The following is a 19,495-nucleotide window of genomic DNA, read 5'->3' on the forward strand; positions in this document are numbered from 1 at the left end:
GCCACCAGGGGGCAGTATAATTCAGTATAATTCAATTATGCAGACAAATGAAGAATAATTGTGTTTCTACTATTGTTAAGTGTCTCAGTATGGTGCTGCGATGTTTTTTTTTCTTTTTCTTAGTCAGTTTAACTGCAGAGAGGGGCAGGCACCCAATAGGGCTAAGGCATTTAATTTTTTACCGCAGAAATACAGACACAAGACTTAATTTGGTGTTGGGGTATTGAGTTGCTCTGACTAATGCAAGTTAATAATAGAACAAATGTGTGCGGATGCGATTGAGTAAATAATGGAAGTTACTGTAGGTGAGTGAGTCATTGAATCAGGTCAGTCAGTCACGGTCATACGATCTTCCCTGGAGACTCAAAACGGGTATCACACACTTTTTTTTATTAACCTATACTGTACTCTCACGCCAAGTTTAAAATATATTGCACATGTTGTACATGCACTTTTATTTTATATGTATATACACTATATTGTAGCATTTGAAAAGAGATAAAAACACAAGAGCTAAAGACAGACAATATAAAGTTAAATTAAAGTTGATGTAATAGCAACAAGCAACTTAGATTTAAATTGGATAATTCTATTAAAAACATATACTATATTAAATAAAAATTACTCAATATAAATGATTTATTATGCACTATTGCGTGAAACGTTTTTCCAACATTTTTAATTTTAAATATAAATTAAAGAATAAATTTAATTAAAAAGGTCATGTTAACTGGTTAGTTGAATATGGTAGTGTTAAATAATATGAACTAATCAGTGATACCATAACATTATATCATACTGTAGTTAATGTAATTGCATGAAATAATGAAATACAACAAGCCAATTGTTGAATTTTGTTTCCCGTTATTGATAAAGCCAGTATGGTCAATTTTTGGGCTAGGTAAATCCTGTCTGCTTTGTGGTGACGGATATCTTACAGGAAATGAAAGTCAATATGGCCTGGACAGCAAAGAGTCAACATGGCTGCGTGTGAGCGTTTTGTGCACGCAAAACCTGCTTTGCACTTCGGGCCGGGAACGCCCTTTCATTTCTCAGGGGTCTTTGCTTTCTCCTCATTCTTTGGCACCTTTGTTCCGAGCGCCAGGGCCCGCTTCTCACATCCCCGTCGTGCAAACCCGTTGTTGAGTACAAATATGCGACCAGTGTACTTTACTTGAGTATACATACTTTTACCTTTACTCTCTACGTTTTGACAACTGACATCTGTACTTTCTATCAGATTTATTAGAAGTTGGAAATTTTTAATAAAACTACAAAATATTTTTAAAAAATATACATTTTACTGACTTTTAGAATAATGCAAACGCTAAAAAAGATTGAAGACAAACAGTGCCATGACAAATTCAGACATTCAATGTAAGATAGTACTCACAGTCATATATTCTTTATCATCTGTGCAGATGCCCATCCATCATAGTGTCCCCGGTGGCCAACGCAGGCAGCAGCACAATGTCCATGGAAGTGAATAAGAAAGTGTTACAAAATCGGGTTAATATTTTTAAATTCTACATCATTATGTCATCACTGTATGTCTTCATAAAGTACAATATTATAGAGTGATTTTTTTCTGATTTAAAATAAAAAACACTCCAAATGTTTTTGTTGGTTATTTGGTGAGGCTAGAACGGATTAATGGCATTCCCATTCATTTCAACAGAGAAAGAGGATTTGTATCTGAACTTTTCCTTTAAGTACAGAGTACTTGTGTCATTAAGGGTCAGTTTTTAGACCGCACGTGTGTATCGTCTTCCATCGCCAAATGCTTGATACAAATGTCAATCCAGTTATTCAATTCACATTTATATCACCTAACAATCAACTATTCTTCCAAGTTGCATTTTGGAAGGCAACTTTTTCCACCTCTGAGGTGTCATGTTTCCTCCTCGTCCTGCCTCCTCCTCTTGCTCATAGTCTCCACCCTAAGGGACTGAGAGGCGATCCTGTGCAGCCACACTCACCTGCACGGCCCCGTTTCCCACGGCCAGAACGCTTCGTCCAGCAGATCCCAAGCTTCACCAATTGCGTAAGTCTAACAAATGAACAATAGAATTACAAGAAATGCGTGTTCCGAGCCAGGGTGGGGTTTTAAAATAAGGCATCAAGCCAGGGTTATGATTTTGAATTTGGCTTTCTAGCCTGGGTTGGTGTTTCAAAGTAGGGTTTCAGTGCTGCGGGTTTCTGTTACAGTTTCCAATATGGCTCTGAGTGTATGTTGGCAAAATTTGATTTCAAAGCAAGTGTTAGGGGTTTATGTTGTATGCTGGCCCGTTTGTGTAGAATTCGCAGGAGGATGGCGTCAACGCTGTCTATGCGCAGCTACTCGGTGCGCCAGCCTTCATTCTCTAGCGCGTCGGTGAGGGATGGCGCCAGGAGCGGCGCCCGCTCCAAACCGGCCATGTCCATGGCCGGCGCCCTGTCGCGCTCCATGTCGGTGGGCAACGGGCTCCACCTGCTGGGCGCCGGCCTGTCCCTGAACGGGCTGGGAGCGGGTGCCAGTGAGAAGGAGACCATGCGGGGGCTGAACGACCGTCTGGCCAACTACCTGGACAAGGTGCGCTCCCTGGAGAGGTCCAACGCCGAGCTGGAGATAAAAATCAAACAACTGATGGTGGAGAGGCAGCCCAAAGGACACGACGTGGACAACATGATGGCTCAGGCGCACGCCATCGGGCAAGAGGTCAGGATCTTGGAATCTGCTTGTGCAAAAAACAAAACAAGGCAACTCAGCAATGTGTGGCTCCCTCAGGTGCGGAAGAGGACGCTGGAGAACGCCCGCCTCATGCTGGAGATCGACAACGCCAAGCTGGCGGCCGATGACTTCAGGGTCAAGTGAGAGGCGCACAAACACAAACTGTATTCATTTTCGCACGTGAGCGCCAGACTGCCAAGCCAGGTGGATTAATGACTTTTTCCGCCACTGTGCGAAATGACAGCGGCAGAATGCGTCCATTTGAAACATTCCATTCCATGTCCACCATCATGTGAAGACTTCACCTCCATTGCAACAATATGATTATATTTTAAATACCAAAAAGTATCGGCATCGGTTACTGTATCAACATTGGTATCGGTATCAGCAGTGGTATCGGGGTTTTGGTATCGCTGTACTTGCCATATCGCTCCAGTCATACAACTGGCCAAGTGTCGTCACACTATTGTGATTATTCTGTCCATCCAGGTGGGAGGCGGAGGTGGCCTTGTGTCAGTCGGTCGAGCGCGACTGCCAGGCCCTGAGGCGAGCCAAGTCCGATCACGACCAGATTATCTCCATGCTGAGAGGGGACCTGGACAGCCTCAAAGAGGAGCTCTACTTCCTCAAGAAGAACCACGACGAGGTTTGGCTTACACATCGATGGCATTTCCATGAGTTACAGAACTCACCGTGGTCACGGAACAAATTAAACTCGTATCTAAGCGCATATGTCATCTTTTGGTCATTACCGTCCACAAACATCCATAAAGTACTTTAGAACGATTTTGCAAGCTACAGTTTGCCAGGAGGATGTCCATTAAGTATCTACAAAGGCGGGCAGCTATGGTTGTAAAAGGCTCTCACCGTGTTTGCTTTTGCTATCGGTGGCACGGCTGAATCAAACCTGCAGTGTTTGGTCAGTGACGAAAACCTTCAAAAACATCAGGTGTGTACAGCCACACCTTCAAGGCAGGAAAGTAGACACATAATGCAAGAAGAACAACCTGGAGGCCAATTAGCCTACAGCATGGAAGGCCAGTACACTTATGGAATAGTCAAAATTGTTTTTGTTTTTTTGTTTTTTCAGGAGAAGAGCTCCCTCAAGGTCCGCATGGCCAATGAGCAGGTGAACGTGGAAGTGGACGCCGCTCAGGGCCCCGATTTGGGTGCCATCATGGCCGAGCTGAGGGTCCAGTATGAGGGCATCGCACGCAAGAGCAAGGAGGAGGCCGAGGCCTGGTACCTCAAGAAGGTCAGTCAGGTTTATGCAAATCCTCTACAGCGTGTATATTTTTTTTAAGTGATGATTTTATATGTGTGGAATATATTCCCTATGTTCAGTGCAATGTGACACGTGTGTGCGTGTAGATGGACGCTGTGCAGTCGGAGGTGAAGGAGAGCAACGAGGCGCTCCGATGTGCCCAAAGCGAGCTGGGCGAGAGGCGACGTTTCCTGCAAGCACTCGAGGTAGAACTGGACAGTCTTCGCAAGCAGGTAACCAGCAGTAAATAAATAAAATATGATAAAAATCCAGCGGAGTGCAAACCTAACAGCTTTTTCCGAGCTCTCCCCCAAACATTTTTTGTGTCGCATCGAGAAATGTTCTCAGCTGGTGACATTCGTTGCGGCTACAATCAATCACTGTGATAATTTTGACGCGGGGGTGATACACACACCGTGGAAACAATTTGAGTAGACTCATACTGGCCATGCTTCATGTTTGCTCAGCACACACAAAGGGAACGTATTCATCACATTGATGATATCGTGTTGACAGTTGGTGCCATGTCTGTTTGACGAGAAGTCACTGATGAACCAACATGACCAACATTCACCCATGACTAGCAAGGGTTCACTCACTGTCTTCTAACACAGATGATTAGTACCTGGATTGTGCGTTTCCCAGGCAGGCATGCTGGAGGGCAACTTGATGGAGACGGGCCACAAGTACTCGGTGGAGATGGACCGCCTGCAGGTGGCGCTGGTGCAGCTGGAGGATGAGCTGTCTCAGCTGCGCCTGGATATGCAGCGCCACAAGACCGACTATGAGCAGCTTCTGCGCATCAAGCAGAACCTGGAGATGGAGATCGCCACCTACAGGAAGCTGCTGGAAGGAGAGGAGATGTAAGGACGCTTTTAAATGTAGGAGTGCGAGGGAGGTGAAGAAACAAAAACTGGTTCTGACTGAGCTTCTTCTCCTGCAGGGTGAAAGAAAAACCTCCAATTCCTAAAAGTAAGTCCTGAATTACTAGAAATGTTTTATAAATTACACATTAAATTGTTGAGTACAACTATACGTACTATGTATATTATTTTTATTGTATTTTGTCCCCCCACCCTCCTCTTAGAAGACCCTGACGTGCGCACCAGGAAGATTGTCAAGGTGGTCACTCAGACGATGGTCAACGGCAAAGTGGTGGACGAGTCCAGCGAGGTGGAGCAGATTGAGGAGCATAAAAAATGAGCAACATATTAGGAAAACTGCAATTACATACAAATAGAATTATCATGTAATGACAATTAAAAACAAGCAGTGATGAATGGGGCGTCTTTTTTTTGGGGGGGGGGGGGGGGGGGGCAGATACTGGCAGATTAGAGTTTACCATTTTAGAAAAATTTTACATTTTGTAACAAATTTACATTGTCTTTAGACAGCTACACAAAAAAATGACCACATATTATGTGTAGGCTTTGTTTTTCTTTACGTTATTTCATAGTTCATAATTTCTTACCTAATACCGCCACCTGGTGGACAAGATCATATTTTGCTCTGTTTAATAAATAATATGGTGCTGATTATATTTTAATTTAACTGTTACAAACGTACCGTATTTATCTTAGTGTAACGTTTTTTCACAAGCTAACCAGCTTTTAAAGGCGTATTTTTGTGCTCTCCACATAATTTAAGTATTTACAACAATACACCGTAGCGCTGTGTTATGAAATAGAAGCTTTCCACTCCATGGTTCCTCGGGTAGTGTAACATAATTTAAGTATTTACAACAATACACTTTAGCGCCGTGTTAGGAAATAGTTAATAGATATTGCAAAAACGTAGCAAACAGGGGACTTTTAGCACAGCCATAAATTGTCTCACCTCGTGACGAGCTTTGACGGTCATCGATTTCGGGATATCTGTTGCTACTTGGAAAAAATAACAAAAAGGTAATTTAACATAAAAAAATGCTAAGTTGCGTCTAGACATTATTGTGGTCCATAAGAACAGAGTACTTTTCATATTGGAATAAAAAATATTTGACAATCGTGTCGTTTTGTATACTTGTTAGCTGTAGCTTAGCTAGCATTAGCCTAATCGAGTTGAAAATTATATTTACAGGTGGAAGTCAACTATGTTCCCTTGTGCCAGCTTTCTAGCTCTGGATTATGTCTTTGAGGTGGGTTTAAGTCTACAATAAAGCTGAACAAACACCCAAAACAAAAAGACATGATAAAACAAATGTCTATAAATCCCACTTCCAGAACAGAAACCGTTTGACGGTGATGATGGACTTGTTAGCACTCCCCACGCCTTACATATCTTACAAGGATGACCATTACCCTCACAATGGCGGCTTGGTGGAGGATACCTACAGGAAACCGTGGGTCAAAGGTACTCATCTGAAAGACTATTTTCTTATCAATTACTAAGATTAAACTAAATTACTAAAATGATACTGTGATGATTGTTTAGGGAAGGTCATTTCCACCTTTTCACCCAGCAGTTCCGTCCTGGACGACCTCAGAGAAACAACACAACACATGAATTCAACAAAAAAGTTACGTACCCCTTCAAACTGCGGTTTTGAATCTTTTCACTAGTGGCTCATAGCAGATTTTGAGATTTTGTTTACAATACAACCCTACGTCTGCAGTTCTTAGAATGACAGCAGCTTTGTTCTGCTCCAGATTTCATGACCCTGGGAGTGTCAAGGGCAAGCTGGAGAAAGTAGCGAGCTGTCTGGCTGACTCAGCAAAGCTTGACCATCTGTGTGAGGAAACCTTCGCCAAGTTGACTACCCAACTGGATTTTGTAACTAAAGACAACGGTAAATAACTAAATACAGCAAGGAAAATTTGCCACTGGAATCATTGTTGGATTTTGGCAGATCTACTCCTACCAGAAGACATGGTGGCTGCCAATTTCCTGCCTAGTTTGAAACTTTTGCCAACCCTGAAGAGCAAAGTGTCCCGGTTGAAGACCCTCTTGGTGGCCGACCCTCTAACAAGCATGAGCAGAGACTCCGTCATTGAGGAAACAATATTCAGGTGCACAAGGGTAGAACAGATACTTGACTTAGAAATCCACAAAGTGCTAACTCTGGAATGTACGAACATACAAAATTGAAAAAGAATTTAACAGCGACGTTGTGGTATTTATACTTCATTACTTCCCACCACTATCTAGCACATCCATGTCATAAATACTGTTTTGAATGCAAGTGTAAAGTGCTGATTCCAAACTTACAGACACTGCGTGCCTTACGAGAAGTCCGGTGATGAAGTGCACTTAGAAGATTTCATCACCGAGGTGTTTACAAAACAGTCACTGACACCAAACGAGGTAATTTAACTCACATTCCAGTTGTTTTGTTCTCCTGACTGACTGCTCATTCTTATTCTGGTAGCCTTTGCTATTACCCGAGCTTCTGGACAATCACATGATGACCGTCAACTACCCCAGAAGTTTTTCGAGTGTTTGTCATTGTTTGAATGTGGTTGCAGAAGAGCCTGAGCAACTCCCCGACCTGGAAGCACTTTTTAAAGGTAACAAACGGGTCGGTGACCTTAACATACAAATGACAAAAGTTTTGTTGTGTTTGTCCTCCAGATAAATCAGCATCAGTGGACATTTGCCATTTTCCTTCAGTGGAATCAACTGGCAAAGAAGACTGGATGAAGGATACCCCTCCAGGTTGGTATTAGAAACCTTCTGAAGCACCGGTGTTCATACGTCATGTTCCGGTTCTGGTACTATAACTCTCTTCATACAGAAACTGGTAGAATAAGTGACTCTGTTAGTGGGAAAGAGATAGCACCAGTTGTCTTACTGGTACAGGTACTGGGCCTGTCCAGGTATTATAATAACTTGGGTCTGGTCGTAGAATCTGGTTCTGGGACTATAAAAAGGGCTGGTAGTGATTCTGTAATATAACTGGACTTGGTACTGGTCCGATACTACAATGGCTTTGGTATATAACAAGGCCTTGTACCGGTACTATTGACTTGGGCTTGCAAATTTCCCTATTGTGAGACAAATAAATATATCAGGATCTGGAACTGGTTTTACCACAATATTTTGGTGCTGGTACTGGGCATACCTAGAAAGTTTGTTTGCGGTACTGATTGTCAAACTGACCAAGTAAAATGAATGCAAAGGTCAGCACTTGAAGAGATCGAGATTTTCCCGCTGTATTTGGTTTTTCTTTAGACTGGGTAACGCTTCCGACTGAGATGGAGCTGGAGGTGACTCTGACTCCACCAACTGCTGACACCAGTGATTGCCATCCCTGTCTGAGCTTACGTGACCTTCAGAGGGAAGAATTGTCTCCCGTGGACATAATGTGAGTGATGACAGGACAATCTGTAGACTTTGTATATATGTACTGTCAATGTACTGTTTTTTTCTGGATTTTATTTTTATGACACTTTAGATCTTTGGTGCCAGCAGAATCTCAGAAACAGTTGAGGGCGGTGCTTTGGAAGGCCGAGAAGCATCCAAACTATGTACTGAGCTTGCTGCTTGCAGGTAGAATCAAGATTTTCCCGGGGTAACATCTGAGTTACACTACATGATGCAATTCGTATCTTTTGACAGAACCTGAAGTTGAAGAAGCAGCTGTTGACTTTGAGCCTCTGAACGAAGCCTTGAAGTCAACCTCCCTGGAGAGTTTGGCTATAGAAACGGAGATGGGAGAATTCTTTGGTGACATGCGGGAGTCCCCGGAGAGGCTGACCACTGACGTTCCTTTTCGTGAGGACTTCAACAATGTGTTAGGTTAGTGTGAGCTCACTTTCAATTTTCTTCAGCACGTGTTGTATAAATCTCCACATAACAGAACTTTAGTCAAGCTCAGACGTCACGGACTTCCAAATCCTAGCTAACTACAATTTCTTCTGTTGTCTCTCAAGACTGCTTCCAAAGTATTCCACCTGAACCGGAAGAGTCGAAAACTGCTCTCATCTTGGTCCCAAACTATACAAGTTCTGCTGAGTTTGCTCAAAAAAGGCTTGCTTGTAACACAAACGAAGTCAAATCAAGCTCCGACAACAGAAGCGCTAACAAGTCATGTGTCCAAGTGTCATCCGTACCTCCTCCTTCTAAGCTGGACGGCAACTTCAGAAGCCAGAAAATGGACAAGAGAGGCGTTGTCACAGCAGCCGGACGTCATCCGGTGCAGCACACCGACCCGCTGACCGCCTTCATGATGCTGAGATCGCAGCAGGCGTCCACTCCCACTACAGGTTGCGGGAATCTGCAATTAATAGCTATTGTTTAGATTTTTTTTCCAGCTTTTTTACATTGATATAAAATCTGTAAAAATTTTTAAACATGCTGACATACGGAAATTAATCACCTATGGGTGATAATGTACATTTGCGAATGGGACCTATATATCCCTGTATATATTACCATATATGTTCCCAACGGCCTGCAGATCGGAGCGTTGGTTCCAGGGATTACTGGGTTTCAAATTTGTGATCTTGTGTGTTGTTCAGCACCAGAGGAAGAACAAGAAAGGCTCTCTGTGGTGCAGCTTACTCCTCAGCAGACACGCAAAGCAGACAGGAAGCCCCCTACCAACTCTATCATTGCAGCTGCAGCGTCAGGACACGCCACTAGAGGGCAGATGACCGCTGCTGCTCAGGATGCCCCTCAAAGTAGCGTGATTCAAGTCCAAGCCACTGGTAGGTGGTGAACCCGCTTTTACTTGCCATACAGAGACAAGACATGATGTGTCAGGATAGAGATGAACTTTTTTGATTCTTTTTCCAGAAGAACTCAAGATGTGTTTTAATGTCGCCCTCAGGCAGCCAGCGTCAGGCCTACCGAGAACTGCAGTCTCTGGCCGGGCCTTGTATGTCCTCAGCCACAGAGCTGGGCCTCAATCTCCCGACCTGGAGGGACTTCGAGCACCTGGCCTCGGACCAAACGCGGTATGTGCTTAAACAAAGAGAAGTGGCGACGCGCAGGGCAACCCCAGCGGCGAGAGGAGGTAGGACTCAGGGGAAGGATGATGTTGAGAGAACCGTTCAAAAGCGGCCCTGTTGACGTGATGTTGCCTGCAGATGAGGAGCAGCTGTTCCACCAGGTTCTTGTTATCCACACACTGGTTAGAGCTAAGGAGCTGCTGTTGAAGTGTCACCTGAGCGCCGCCGTGGGTTCGTAACAACATTGCTGTGTACTTTGATTCTCCCCTGGACCAATAAAGTTTTCCACTTTAGAGTACCTGAGCAAGGCAGAGGAGACTTGTACGGACACGGGTCTGATTCGGCTGCTGAGGAGGCTGCACATCATTTTACACCTCGGGGGCAGGAACCACGAACCCGACGTCAAACTGCTGGAGCTGCAGAAGCTGGTGGCGGTGCGGCTGCATGACAAAGTCAGTCAGTATTTGGGAAGAAAAATAAAACTATTTCAAACCCTCACAGCTACAATAACATGATACTTTTGCTTTGTTGCAGATTCTTATCATCGTGTCTCGTAACTGTGACCAAAGAATGTCCACAATCGAGCAAAGCTTGAAACAAATGACTGGTAAGTTTGAACATGTTATTAACAACTTTGCACACTAGGTGGCGGCACTAGACTCTTAATTGAGCTTTTAGCCAATGGAACATTTGAACAGTTTCTTATGTAATATTGTTGAGATGGTGAATTTTGCATTTTGGTCAGCTGTTAACCGCATCATCATAAAATAAAGAGAACTCTTGACTCAGTACTCCTATATAAGCATGAAATACCGTGACAGTGTTTAGCTACTATTTGTATCTCTGCAGCTGTATGTACAGTTCACCCCGAGAACGACAGCAGAACACTGAACGGTGCTAGAGTTGTTAAAAGGTGGGTAAGAACATCAACGCTCATGCACTTAAAAAGTTTAGAATTGTGGGCGATGGGTGGCAACATTATTTTATTCATTATATATTTTTTATTCTTAATCGGTTAATAATTAGAATCGGTCTCGAACTAAAAAACTCCACAGCTGTTAGGCCCTACTTCTAAGTTGAGTCCTTTACCTGGTCCGTATAGTGTTCTGGGCAGCAGGTGTGTACTGGTGTATGAGCAGCATCTGGGTCCAGACTTCCCGTGGGACATTTTTTCTCTGGTGGTGGAGTACGACCACCCGGGCCCCTCTCCGTGGGCGACCGTCTGCAAGGAAAGGAGAGTGAAGCACCTGACCTTCGACACAGTCCTCCCCAGCGGAGGTAAGCGTGCGACTCGCTCGGCCCGTTCTAGTTGATCCAGGAGGTGATTTTGTTCTATTCTCACAGATGAGCAGGAGAGCGAGGAGAGCCTCGAGGACAAGGTGGCGTACGTGTTGTTGGTGACTGAATCGCTCCTCAATCGGCCTCTCCTGCCGCAGATGCTGGAGTCTACGTAAGTGTTGCTTATGGTATATACTGAAATTAGAAAATTTGGTCACCTCGAATTTTTTTCCTGGTATGGCAGATTCAACATAATGCTACTCGAGAGAAGCCACTGTCCATCCCTGCAGATGCTGGGCGGGACTAATTACTACTCCATCATCACGGTGGACGAAAGCACCGCCATCGTTATTCAGGTAGACCGACACGCCACCTATTGAACTCCTGTATTATTGTAACCATATTTTGCATGTGTGTGTGTAGGAGCAGGAGGAGCTGTGTGAGGAGCGAGCCTGTGAGGCGATTGTGATGAGGCTCACCGCTCTCTCGTTGCAGTACAACTACTGTTGGATCATACTGCACGACCCGGACTGCAAAGGAGGAGGGTCAGTTCCACTCAGGTTGCTCAACATTTGATCTGATCGGTTCTCTTGAGGAGTAGAAACTGGCAGCTAGAGGTGGATAATGCCACTAACGTTCTCGACTCGTGTTGCCATCTCGCTGCAACGTGTGCATTCAAGTTACCGTGTATCGTGCAGGTTCTCCAGCGAAGCCTTCAGCAACTTGGTGATGATCTACTCGTCAGTAGTGCTTTTTGGCATGAAGTTGGAGGACCTGGATGTCAAGGTACCGAGCTATTTTGTGTGGATTCTTCTGCGATATAAGAATGGAATGTTCCTACCTACGATAGGTGCTGTTTGCGTCAGAGGTAGCGGAAGTGGCAGGGTGGGTCAAGCAGATCTGTTTCCTCAGCCTGATGTCCAGCGCTCGCAATCCTGTCGATTATCTTGAGCGAGACTGGCTGGCTGTCACGCCTTCACAGGTGAGCTCCACGTGACCTCTTCGCATTTGTCACCCCATTTACACCCCCCCCTCCCTCCATGTTCACCAGGAGGAGCTTATCCTGTTGCACTTTCCCTGCATCAACCCGCTGGTGGCTCAGCTCATGCTCAGAAGGGCGCCCTCGTTGCCATGGCTACTGGCCGCCTCTCTGACGCAGCTGGTGGAGATGTTGCCAGAGGTGCCACACAAGGTCCTGAAGGTATGCTCACGGGACACTTCAGTCGGTACACTGCACCATCCGGAATATAAGGCCTATGTCGGAATAATTTCAATTTTGAAATAAATGGAGATGCGTATGGGCTCTTCTTCTTTTTTTTTTAGTTTATAATGATACTTTTTTTTTTTTTGTCAGCTGTTTAGCAACATCACTTCCCTGTATGAAGCTCAGCCAGCCCGGTCAGATCCAATCCATTCACTTCCTCCTACTCCTCCTCCTGCTGCTCCATCTCTTCCTCCACCACCTGAGGTGTCCATTCCCGCTCCAGAACTATTTCCTAGCACCAATCCCAGCTTCCTCTTGGCCCCAGATGACACAGAGAACAGCTTGTACTCGCAGGGAGAACCTACTTTTTTTACTCACGACCCAACATGGCCTGCCGGAAGCCCGGAGCTTAGTGGCTTGTCAGGAGCTGGTCTGTGGAAGGGCGAAACCAGCCAGGAAGTGGTGCTAACAGGCAGCATGGGCCGAAGCAGCGTGGCGGGAATGATGATAGAGAGGGGAAGCGGCGAGTGGTCGCAACAAGGCCCGAGTTTCTTGGACACCACCTTCAGCCACCTCAGCCCGCCTTCAAAGGGCCCATTGAGGAGAGGTGGTCCGACTGGTACAGGTTCACACACGGGAGGGAGATCGTCAATGATGTATGGGTCGAGATGCTGGATGGGACAAGAGAGGAAGAGAAGTGAAGATGCGGCAGACTTGCCTCGAATAGGTGAGATACGGTCGTAGGTGGACAGTAGAGCACTCGGAAAATGGTGAGTAGACAGGTAAGTTGGGGGATTGATGGAGGAAGGTAAATGGGTATGAAAATAGATTGGTTAATGGGTAGGTTGGTAAGATTTTGAATCGATAGGTGGGTTGGTAGAAAGGTAATGTGGTTGGGTAAGCTTAAATATGATAAATATTAATATAACAAATAATCCTGCTTGTGTTTGTGCATTCTTTAGCGCCGACACCTCTGAAAAAAAGCAGGCTGAGCTACGAGAAGGTGCCCGGACGAACAGACGGACAGACCAGACTGAAGCTCTTTTAAATGAACCCATTCTGTTCATTTCCGGTTCGGCGTTCACTGTGATGTTTCGCATGTTCGCAATTGTTTGGTTTGTTAAAATATATTAATGACACTTGCTGTATTTAAAAACTGTGCTGTATTTATATCATACTGTGTTTTCCTGTGCTGTATTTGTGCATTTAAACAATAAAACGCTGAGTGTGTCAAAAAAAACATTCAAGTGTGGAGTGCAGCAATCCCCTTATCACCACCTAAGCATGTGGAGAGAGAACGCTTATCTTTACCAGCCAGCGCAGTCAAGCAGCTCCCAGAGGAATGATCCACCCCATCACAATCCCACCCTCCCACCTCCACAAGTCCTCCAGACAAAGACCACCCCTGGGGACTTGGACTGGGAGAGTCCGGACAGGCTCATCCCACACTGACTGGCCGGCATCAATAACCAACTAACGAGCCTGTGACGCAGGCAAGGGGGGAAAAAAAAAAGACAGAGACAATGTTGTTGAATGGCACAGGAGGGGGGGGGGGGGGGGGGCGTGTCCAAAGAGCTGCGTTAAATGCTCGGTGGGTAAACAGCGGACGTAATGGCGTGCTGATTGTACGGTGGGAAAGGGGCCGCCTGTGTAAAGGTCGCCTCGTTATCGGCGATCGCAGCCGCAGTTAAAGTGTCCGCCAGCATCCATCAACCTGTGTCGCACGTACAGGTGATGGACGGCGTTGGGGGGAAATAAATGGTTCGATCCAAATCGGAACAAGGTCGTTACCAAGTGTGATGCGCTTAGTGCTAAGCTTCACTTGATGAAGGTGAAAACTTTTCGAATGAGGAAGGAATGACCACGTAGAATGTGGGTCGTTCTTTGCAGAGGATAAAGAATATGAACGTAAATTCTGTAAAGTTATTCGTGTCTTTAGGCAGTACTATGCTTATTATAAAATGTCCAACAAATAGACATTTACAATACAATACAAGACGCTCTAATATTTGGCGTGAGGAGAGTCAGCGCAATGGCGTCGGACCTGCAGGTGCAGCCTCTTGGCCGCGAGGGCGTCGCCCATGAATGGCTGATTCAGAAAAAAACGGGCCCGAGGGGGCTAATCCCGGCCCCTTAATCAGATTATGCTAATTCCTACTCCACACAGAGAGTCTCACGGAAGGCTGCGTCTTTCAAACAACACTTGAAGGGTGTAAAAAAAAAAAAATTATATATTGGTTAAATCTGGGCTGTTTTTTTAGTAAGCGTGGACAAGCGTTTCCTGGCTAATTTATGTGTGGGGGCCTGGACAGGATTACCACAGTGGCACACAAAACACATATTGTTCACCTGTCAATCTGGATGTGCTACTTTTACCTTCTGTGGGTCGATCGGGTTGAATTCAAACGAGGCTCGCGGCCATTTTTAACGGCGTAATGGTGTTTGCGACGGTGGGTTGTCCCGACGTGTCGACTGCAGTAGGAGAAGAAAGAAAGATGTCTCAGTTACAGGAAAGTCAACTTTTCACACCGAGAAAAAAAAAAAAAAACGAATCTGAGAATTCTGTGTTTTGTTGCAAGCACATCACTGCAAACACAATTGCGTAATCTAAGCGCAACCTGTCACAAATTAATCCAATATTGTCATCTTGATGAATGTCCTCAAATTGCATCGCTATTAAATAATAATAATTGTCATGAAAATATCAATTATCGGGGGAAGCGAGGAGGTGAGTGAGAATGCTCGCTTGAGAGTGTTCACACAGCGATAAGTGATGATGATGAGGAAGGTGCCTCATTGTGGTCATAATAGATGGGCGGTGTGATGGTGTTAATAGGGGGCGTTGACCACCCCCCCTGCCCCGCCCCCTCCTCTCCCCTCCCGTCACACAATGACCACGTCATTCAGAAGCCCCCCTATAAAATGTCAGACGCAATCATGCGGCAGTGTTGTTTTCTGGATGAGTGTCGAAAGCTGGTTCTTCCCTCCGCTCGTCTGCTCATGACCCGTAAAGGACAACTTTGACGACAAGGTAAGGATCACTTTGACTTGTTGATAAAATACGATAATCGTTAATGACACTTAATGAAAAAAATTAGGATTAGAAGAAAATCAAATGCAATAGTTCAAACATGCCTCAACTCTACTTTTTTTCTAAATATAAATAATTAAATATAAATAAATACAACAGTCAATATTGTGTCAAAAATGTCAATATTTGAAAATAAATATTAATTTGCACTAACATGCATACATATTTTTCCCCCAGAAAAATTTGGGCTTCCAGTTTTTTTCCCTTTTCTACTGAATTTCGGAACTTTTTCTGATTATTTAAATTTCAGTTGGAAACCAATGTTCTCCAAAACAAACTTGGCTCATGTGCCACATGCTGCTTCACCAGCTATTTCAATTGCACGCTCTATATGTGCACTGCTTAAACGTACGAGACTATCAAATTTCAGCCAAAATATTTCTAATTGCTTAGAGCTGCCAAACGACGGCAGTAAAGCACTACTTTTCTTTTAGACAGTGCTATGGATTTACAAAATAAAACTCCTCTCCTCACTTCAACAGTTCCTTGGCACCAAGAACCCACAAAACGACACCAAATTAATCCTAGCAAAACTATGCCAGTGTCATAACGTGCTTTCATACAAATTTGTGTTCAAATGTTTTTGTCATTTGTTAAAAAAAAAAAAAAGGTTATTTTAATTGGAAATCTTTTTATATTCAAATCTGAGGAAGTAACTGAGACAACACTTGCTTGTTTTCGCACAGGAACCAGAGATCTGATCACTTCCTCCGTCATGACCAGAAAGGTGTTCACCAACACGCGCGAGCGCTGGCGCCAGCACAATGTCAACAGCGCCTTCTCCGAGTTGCGCAAGCTCATCCCTACGCACCCGCCCGAGAAGAAGCTGAGCAAGAACGAGATCCTGCGGCTGGCAATGCGCTACATCGACTTCCTAACGCGCCTGCTCGAGAGTCAGGGCGGCGGTGGTGGCGGCGTGGGCGGGCGAGTCGAGCACGCCCCTGCCGCCCTCCTCACGCTGCTGCGCGGCAACATGGAGCAGCTGCGCTCGCCTTCGCGTCCTTGGACGCTGGCCAGTGACACCGAAGCGCCCTCCTCGCCAGGGTCCAGCTGTGGCAGCTCGGAGCCCTGGTAGGATCACTGCCGCAAACGGACTTGCTGACCCACTTTTTTTCTCCCCCCCCCCACCCGGGTCTGACATTCTACCTTTGTGAGGACTGCACATGAGCAGCGTTGTGTTTGTATTGTGCATGGATGTATGACTTGTTAGGTACAGTATTTGTCTACAAAAAGGGGGCGACTTGTCTACAAAAAGACATTTATCTCCGTGAACCCCTCAAAAAAAAAAAGCACTTTTATATCTTTTTTTCACCTCGACTGACGAGATTGCACTGTTGTTTTTTCTTGAAGATGTGAAGACTCGTTTTTGTACAGTTTGCAACTCATCTCGCCAAAGATTTATGCATTTTTGTTTGTCGTGACGCTAATTCACATAATTAGCCTCCGATAGCTCTTTGTGGAATTTATTTCTGTTGTTGCTTGTGAAAGAAATATTATTTATTTGAACTATTTATTGAATAAACTTTTTGTTGATGAGGAATTTCTGCCCAACATTCCTTAAATCAGTGCCTGCTGCTCACGTTTGCGAGCATTAACGTTTTTATTTTTGTATGAAATTGGAAAGGAGGCGGGGTTGGCTTGGACTTTGTGGAGGGGGGCTGAATTGTATTTTGGGGGTATCGAATTAAGCCATGATTTACTGAAAAAAAATACACCTACTTCTAAAAATGATATTACGACTAAAAATAAAATAATTAATGACAGTCAGGACATGAATGCTACAGCTGGAGCTAAGCTAAGAGTATCCACCGCCTGCTATTGTTTGCGCTTAACTAGGCCAGTAAGTCCAGCACAATGTGACGGGCACAAAGCTGACCATTGACCACAGGCCTGAATGGAGGCAGCTTAACTTGTGACCCCAAAAGTCACCCAAGAGTCAAGCGCTGTCCAGTTCAGCAAACGTGCAGAAGGACGGCCCTCTTTAAAGCCTCAGTGGGCCCAGGCTATCGAGTATTTAACCTTCGTGTGACCCTGCAGGATACATGGGGCATTACTGTATTGCTGAAGTCCTTTATTTCCGATAAAAATGGGTGCTTGAAAATAAAATGGCCGACTTCCTGTCCAGCAAATTTTGTGCCGATAAATTAAACAGGTGATTTTTGTTCTTGTTGCAAATTTCCATGGGTCGCTAAGGTTTTTAAGAATATTTAAAGTTAAGTTATTCATTGTTACCTTTAACGTATCCTATATATTAAATAAACATCATTATTCACTATTACCTTTAACGTGTCCTATATATTTATAAACAATTTAATTTAATTTTGAATTTTCCGGAGTATTAAGATGTTATTTTAGTTTTGTATGGAATTTTACAAATGATTAGTTCATTCAAAAGGAATAAAAGAATACAATGAATGTAAGAAATCATAAAATAGTATAAATGTAAAGTTATTGTGCGATTATATATGATGTGGGACAACTACAAAAATCAACAGCTTATTGAACGAATGACTCAAAGCGACTCTCATGCAAGTCGTAAACAGCGGCGGTGGTCCTTTGAGGCCCTCTAAAAAGGCAGCCGACGACGACTGAGCCCAAGAGTAAACAGTTAGCGCTATTAAAGCAGCGCTAATGGCGTGTTAAAGGGAGCAGAGGGCAGCTGGACACACCGGCCGGCTTGTGAAATCTGACAGCTGACTCCTTTGTGGCGTGGCCAAAACAACGTGCAAATCATGTAAAAGGCCTCGGCCGCCTAGTTCGTGTTTAGACATGTTTGCCTGTTCGTGGTGAAATGAGTTAATGGCGTACAATGCTAAGCTAGGTAGCGGTCAAGATGACACATTTGCATGTCACAACAAGCACGTTTTGCTAGCGCAGTTAATCACGTAGCCATTTGTTGGAACTTAAAGGACTAAATTGATCTTACTGCTTGTGTATCGGATTTTTCAACATAGGTGTTGTCCCATTCGTCAATTTATCGTCTTTAAATTGCGAGCCAAAACATTTAGTCACACACAATAGCTCTTGTAGCGGAAAACTGCACAAGTAGTTTAGCAGATAAAGAATAATCATAATAATAAAAAAAAAAAGATGGCCGCTCCTTTTGGAGAGCATTCACCAATTTATTTTCCAATGATATTGAAAAATTTCGGGGATCGTAGTTTGCGATATATTTACATTTTTAACTATGCTGGACAATTTCTACAGGCGGCGTCAATTTCTCTGTTCAGTTTTTAACATAGTGAGCTTTTGAAACATTACGCCAATGCTTGTCCTTTACAGCGTGCACGCATTAGGGAAACGGCAAAAGTGAAAATAACCAAAACGTGTCTGGGTCGCCTCCACCGAGCGCCTGATTGACTATTCTCTCCCAAGCGTGCGTGCGGGTAATCGTCTATTGAGAGCGCTATTCCTTATCGGCGTCGTGCACGCCGCCTGAATCCGTTATCACAATGGGCCAGATCAGTGCGGGCAGCCCCCTCGCTCTCTCGGCAGAGAAAAGAATTTCTGGAGTTTTTGGGCGCCGGCCGATAGGCCCCTGAGCTCTTTATCCGCTCAAAGCCAATTCACACTCACTGAGTTTAAATGTCCCAGCTCACCCCGAGCCCCCCCCCTTGCTCCCGATGCCCTCCTTCTTCCTCCTCTGGCCCGCGAGTCGGGCGGCTGGGTGGGATGCAGGTGCAGGATTGCTGAGGGGGTGGGGTGGGGGTGGGGTGGGGTGCTGGCTCGGGTAGGAGTGGTGGTCCATTGTTAGGCTGGACAAGACCCTCTTTCCTCTGGAGCACCCCGTGATGGCAGAGGCGGCTGACAATCACACGTCCTAATCTGATTATGCAAATGTCTACTTCAAAAAGCAAGACGCTGTAACCCCTCGGTCCAGCGGCCAGGGGAGGAATGTCAAGGAAAATCTCAAAGTGCATTTAAAAATTGAGATTCTGTATATATAACAGTAACAGGCCAAAGCAGGGAAATAATTATTTTGGCACCATCGGCCAAGGAACTATGTTGAAGTGAATAAAAACGCTTCATTCAGGGAAAAAAAGAAATATTGATTGCTTTG

The 19,495-nt window shown here is 44.7% G+C and overlaps 3 protein-coding genes across 4 annotated transcripts; all 3 read left to right on the forward strand.

The window, feature by feature from the left end:
• The first annotated feature begins 1,960 nt into the window (after window positions 1-1,960).
• On the forward strand, window positions 1,961-5,226 carry krt1-c5 (keratin, type 1, gene c5). 2 transcript variants are annotated; one of them, XM_049763287.2, is made up of 9 exons: window positions 1,961-2,044; window positions 2,299-2,698; window positions 2,768-2,850; window positions 3,200-3,356; window positions 3,801-3,965; window positions 4,082-4,207; window positions 4,620-4,837; window positions 4,918-4,946; window positions 5,062-5,225. In XM_049763287.2, the coding sequence occupies exons 2-9, from the start codon at window positions 2,312-2,314 to the stop codon at window positions 5,175-5,177; spliced, it is 1,281 nt and encodes a 426-aa protein (XP_049619244.1). In that variant the 5' UTR covers window positions 1,961-2,044; window positions 2,299-2,311; the 3' UTR covers window positions 5,178-5,225. The 2 variants fall into 2 exon arrangements, with proteins under 2 accessions (XP_049619244.1, XP_049619243.1); XM_049763286.2 differs by having other exon boundaries at window positions 1,972-2,698; window positions 5,062-5,226.
• A 1,264-nt stretch (window positions 5,227-6,490) lies between these two features.
• On the forward strand, window positions 6,491-13,569 carry LOC125993971 (protein shortage in chiasmata 1 ortholog). The gene is made up of 24 exons (XM_049763040.2): window positions 6,491-6,759; window positions 6,820-6,979; window positions 7,181-7,274; window positions 7,339-7,477; window positions 7,542-7,625; window positions 8,142-8,274; window positions 8,365-8,459; window positions 8,529-8,708; window positions 8,843-9,175; window positions 9,431-9,619; window positions 9,742-9,927; window positions 10,001-10,093; window positions 10,157-10,314; window positions 10,397-10,469; window positions 10,712-10,775; window positions 10,965-11,140; window positions 11,207-11,312; window positions 11,385-11,496; window positions 11,564-11,685; window positions 11,839-11,926; window positions 11,991-12,122; window positions 12,192-12,341; window positions 12,495-13,071; window positions 13,307-13,569. The coding sequence occupies exons 1-24, from the start codon at window positions 6,594-6,596 to the stop codon at window positions 13,390-13,392; spliced, it is 3,696 nt and encodes a 1,231-aa protein (XP_049618997.2). The 5' UTR covers window positions 6,491-6,593; the 3' UTR covers window positions 13,393-13,569.
• A 1,705-nt stretch (window positions 13,570-15,274) lies between these two features.
• tal2 (T-cell acute lymphocytic leukemia 2) lies at window positions 15,275-16,975 on the forward strand. Its single transcript, XM_049763451.2, has 2 exons — window positions 15,275-15,375; window positions 16,122-16,975. Exon 2 carries the CDS (start codon window positions 16,151-16,153, stop codon window positions 16,508-16,510), a length of 360 nt encoding a protein of 119 aa, XP_049619408.1. The 5' UTR covers window positions 15,275-15,375; window positions 16,122-16,150; the 3' UTR covers window positions 16,511-16,975.
• Window positions 16,976-19,495: the final 2,520 nt, after the last annotated feature.

The sequence above is a fragment of the Syngnathus scovelli genome, chromosome 3, assembly GCF_024217435.2.
Source record: "Syngnathus scovelli strain Florida chromosome 3, RoL_Ssco_1.2, whole genome shotgun sequence".
Lineage (NCBI taxonomy): Eukaryota > Metazoa > Chordata > Actinopteri > Syngnathiformes > Syngnathidae > Syngnathus > Syngnathus scovelli.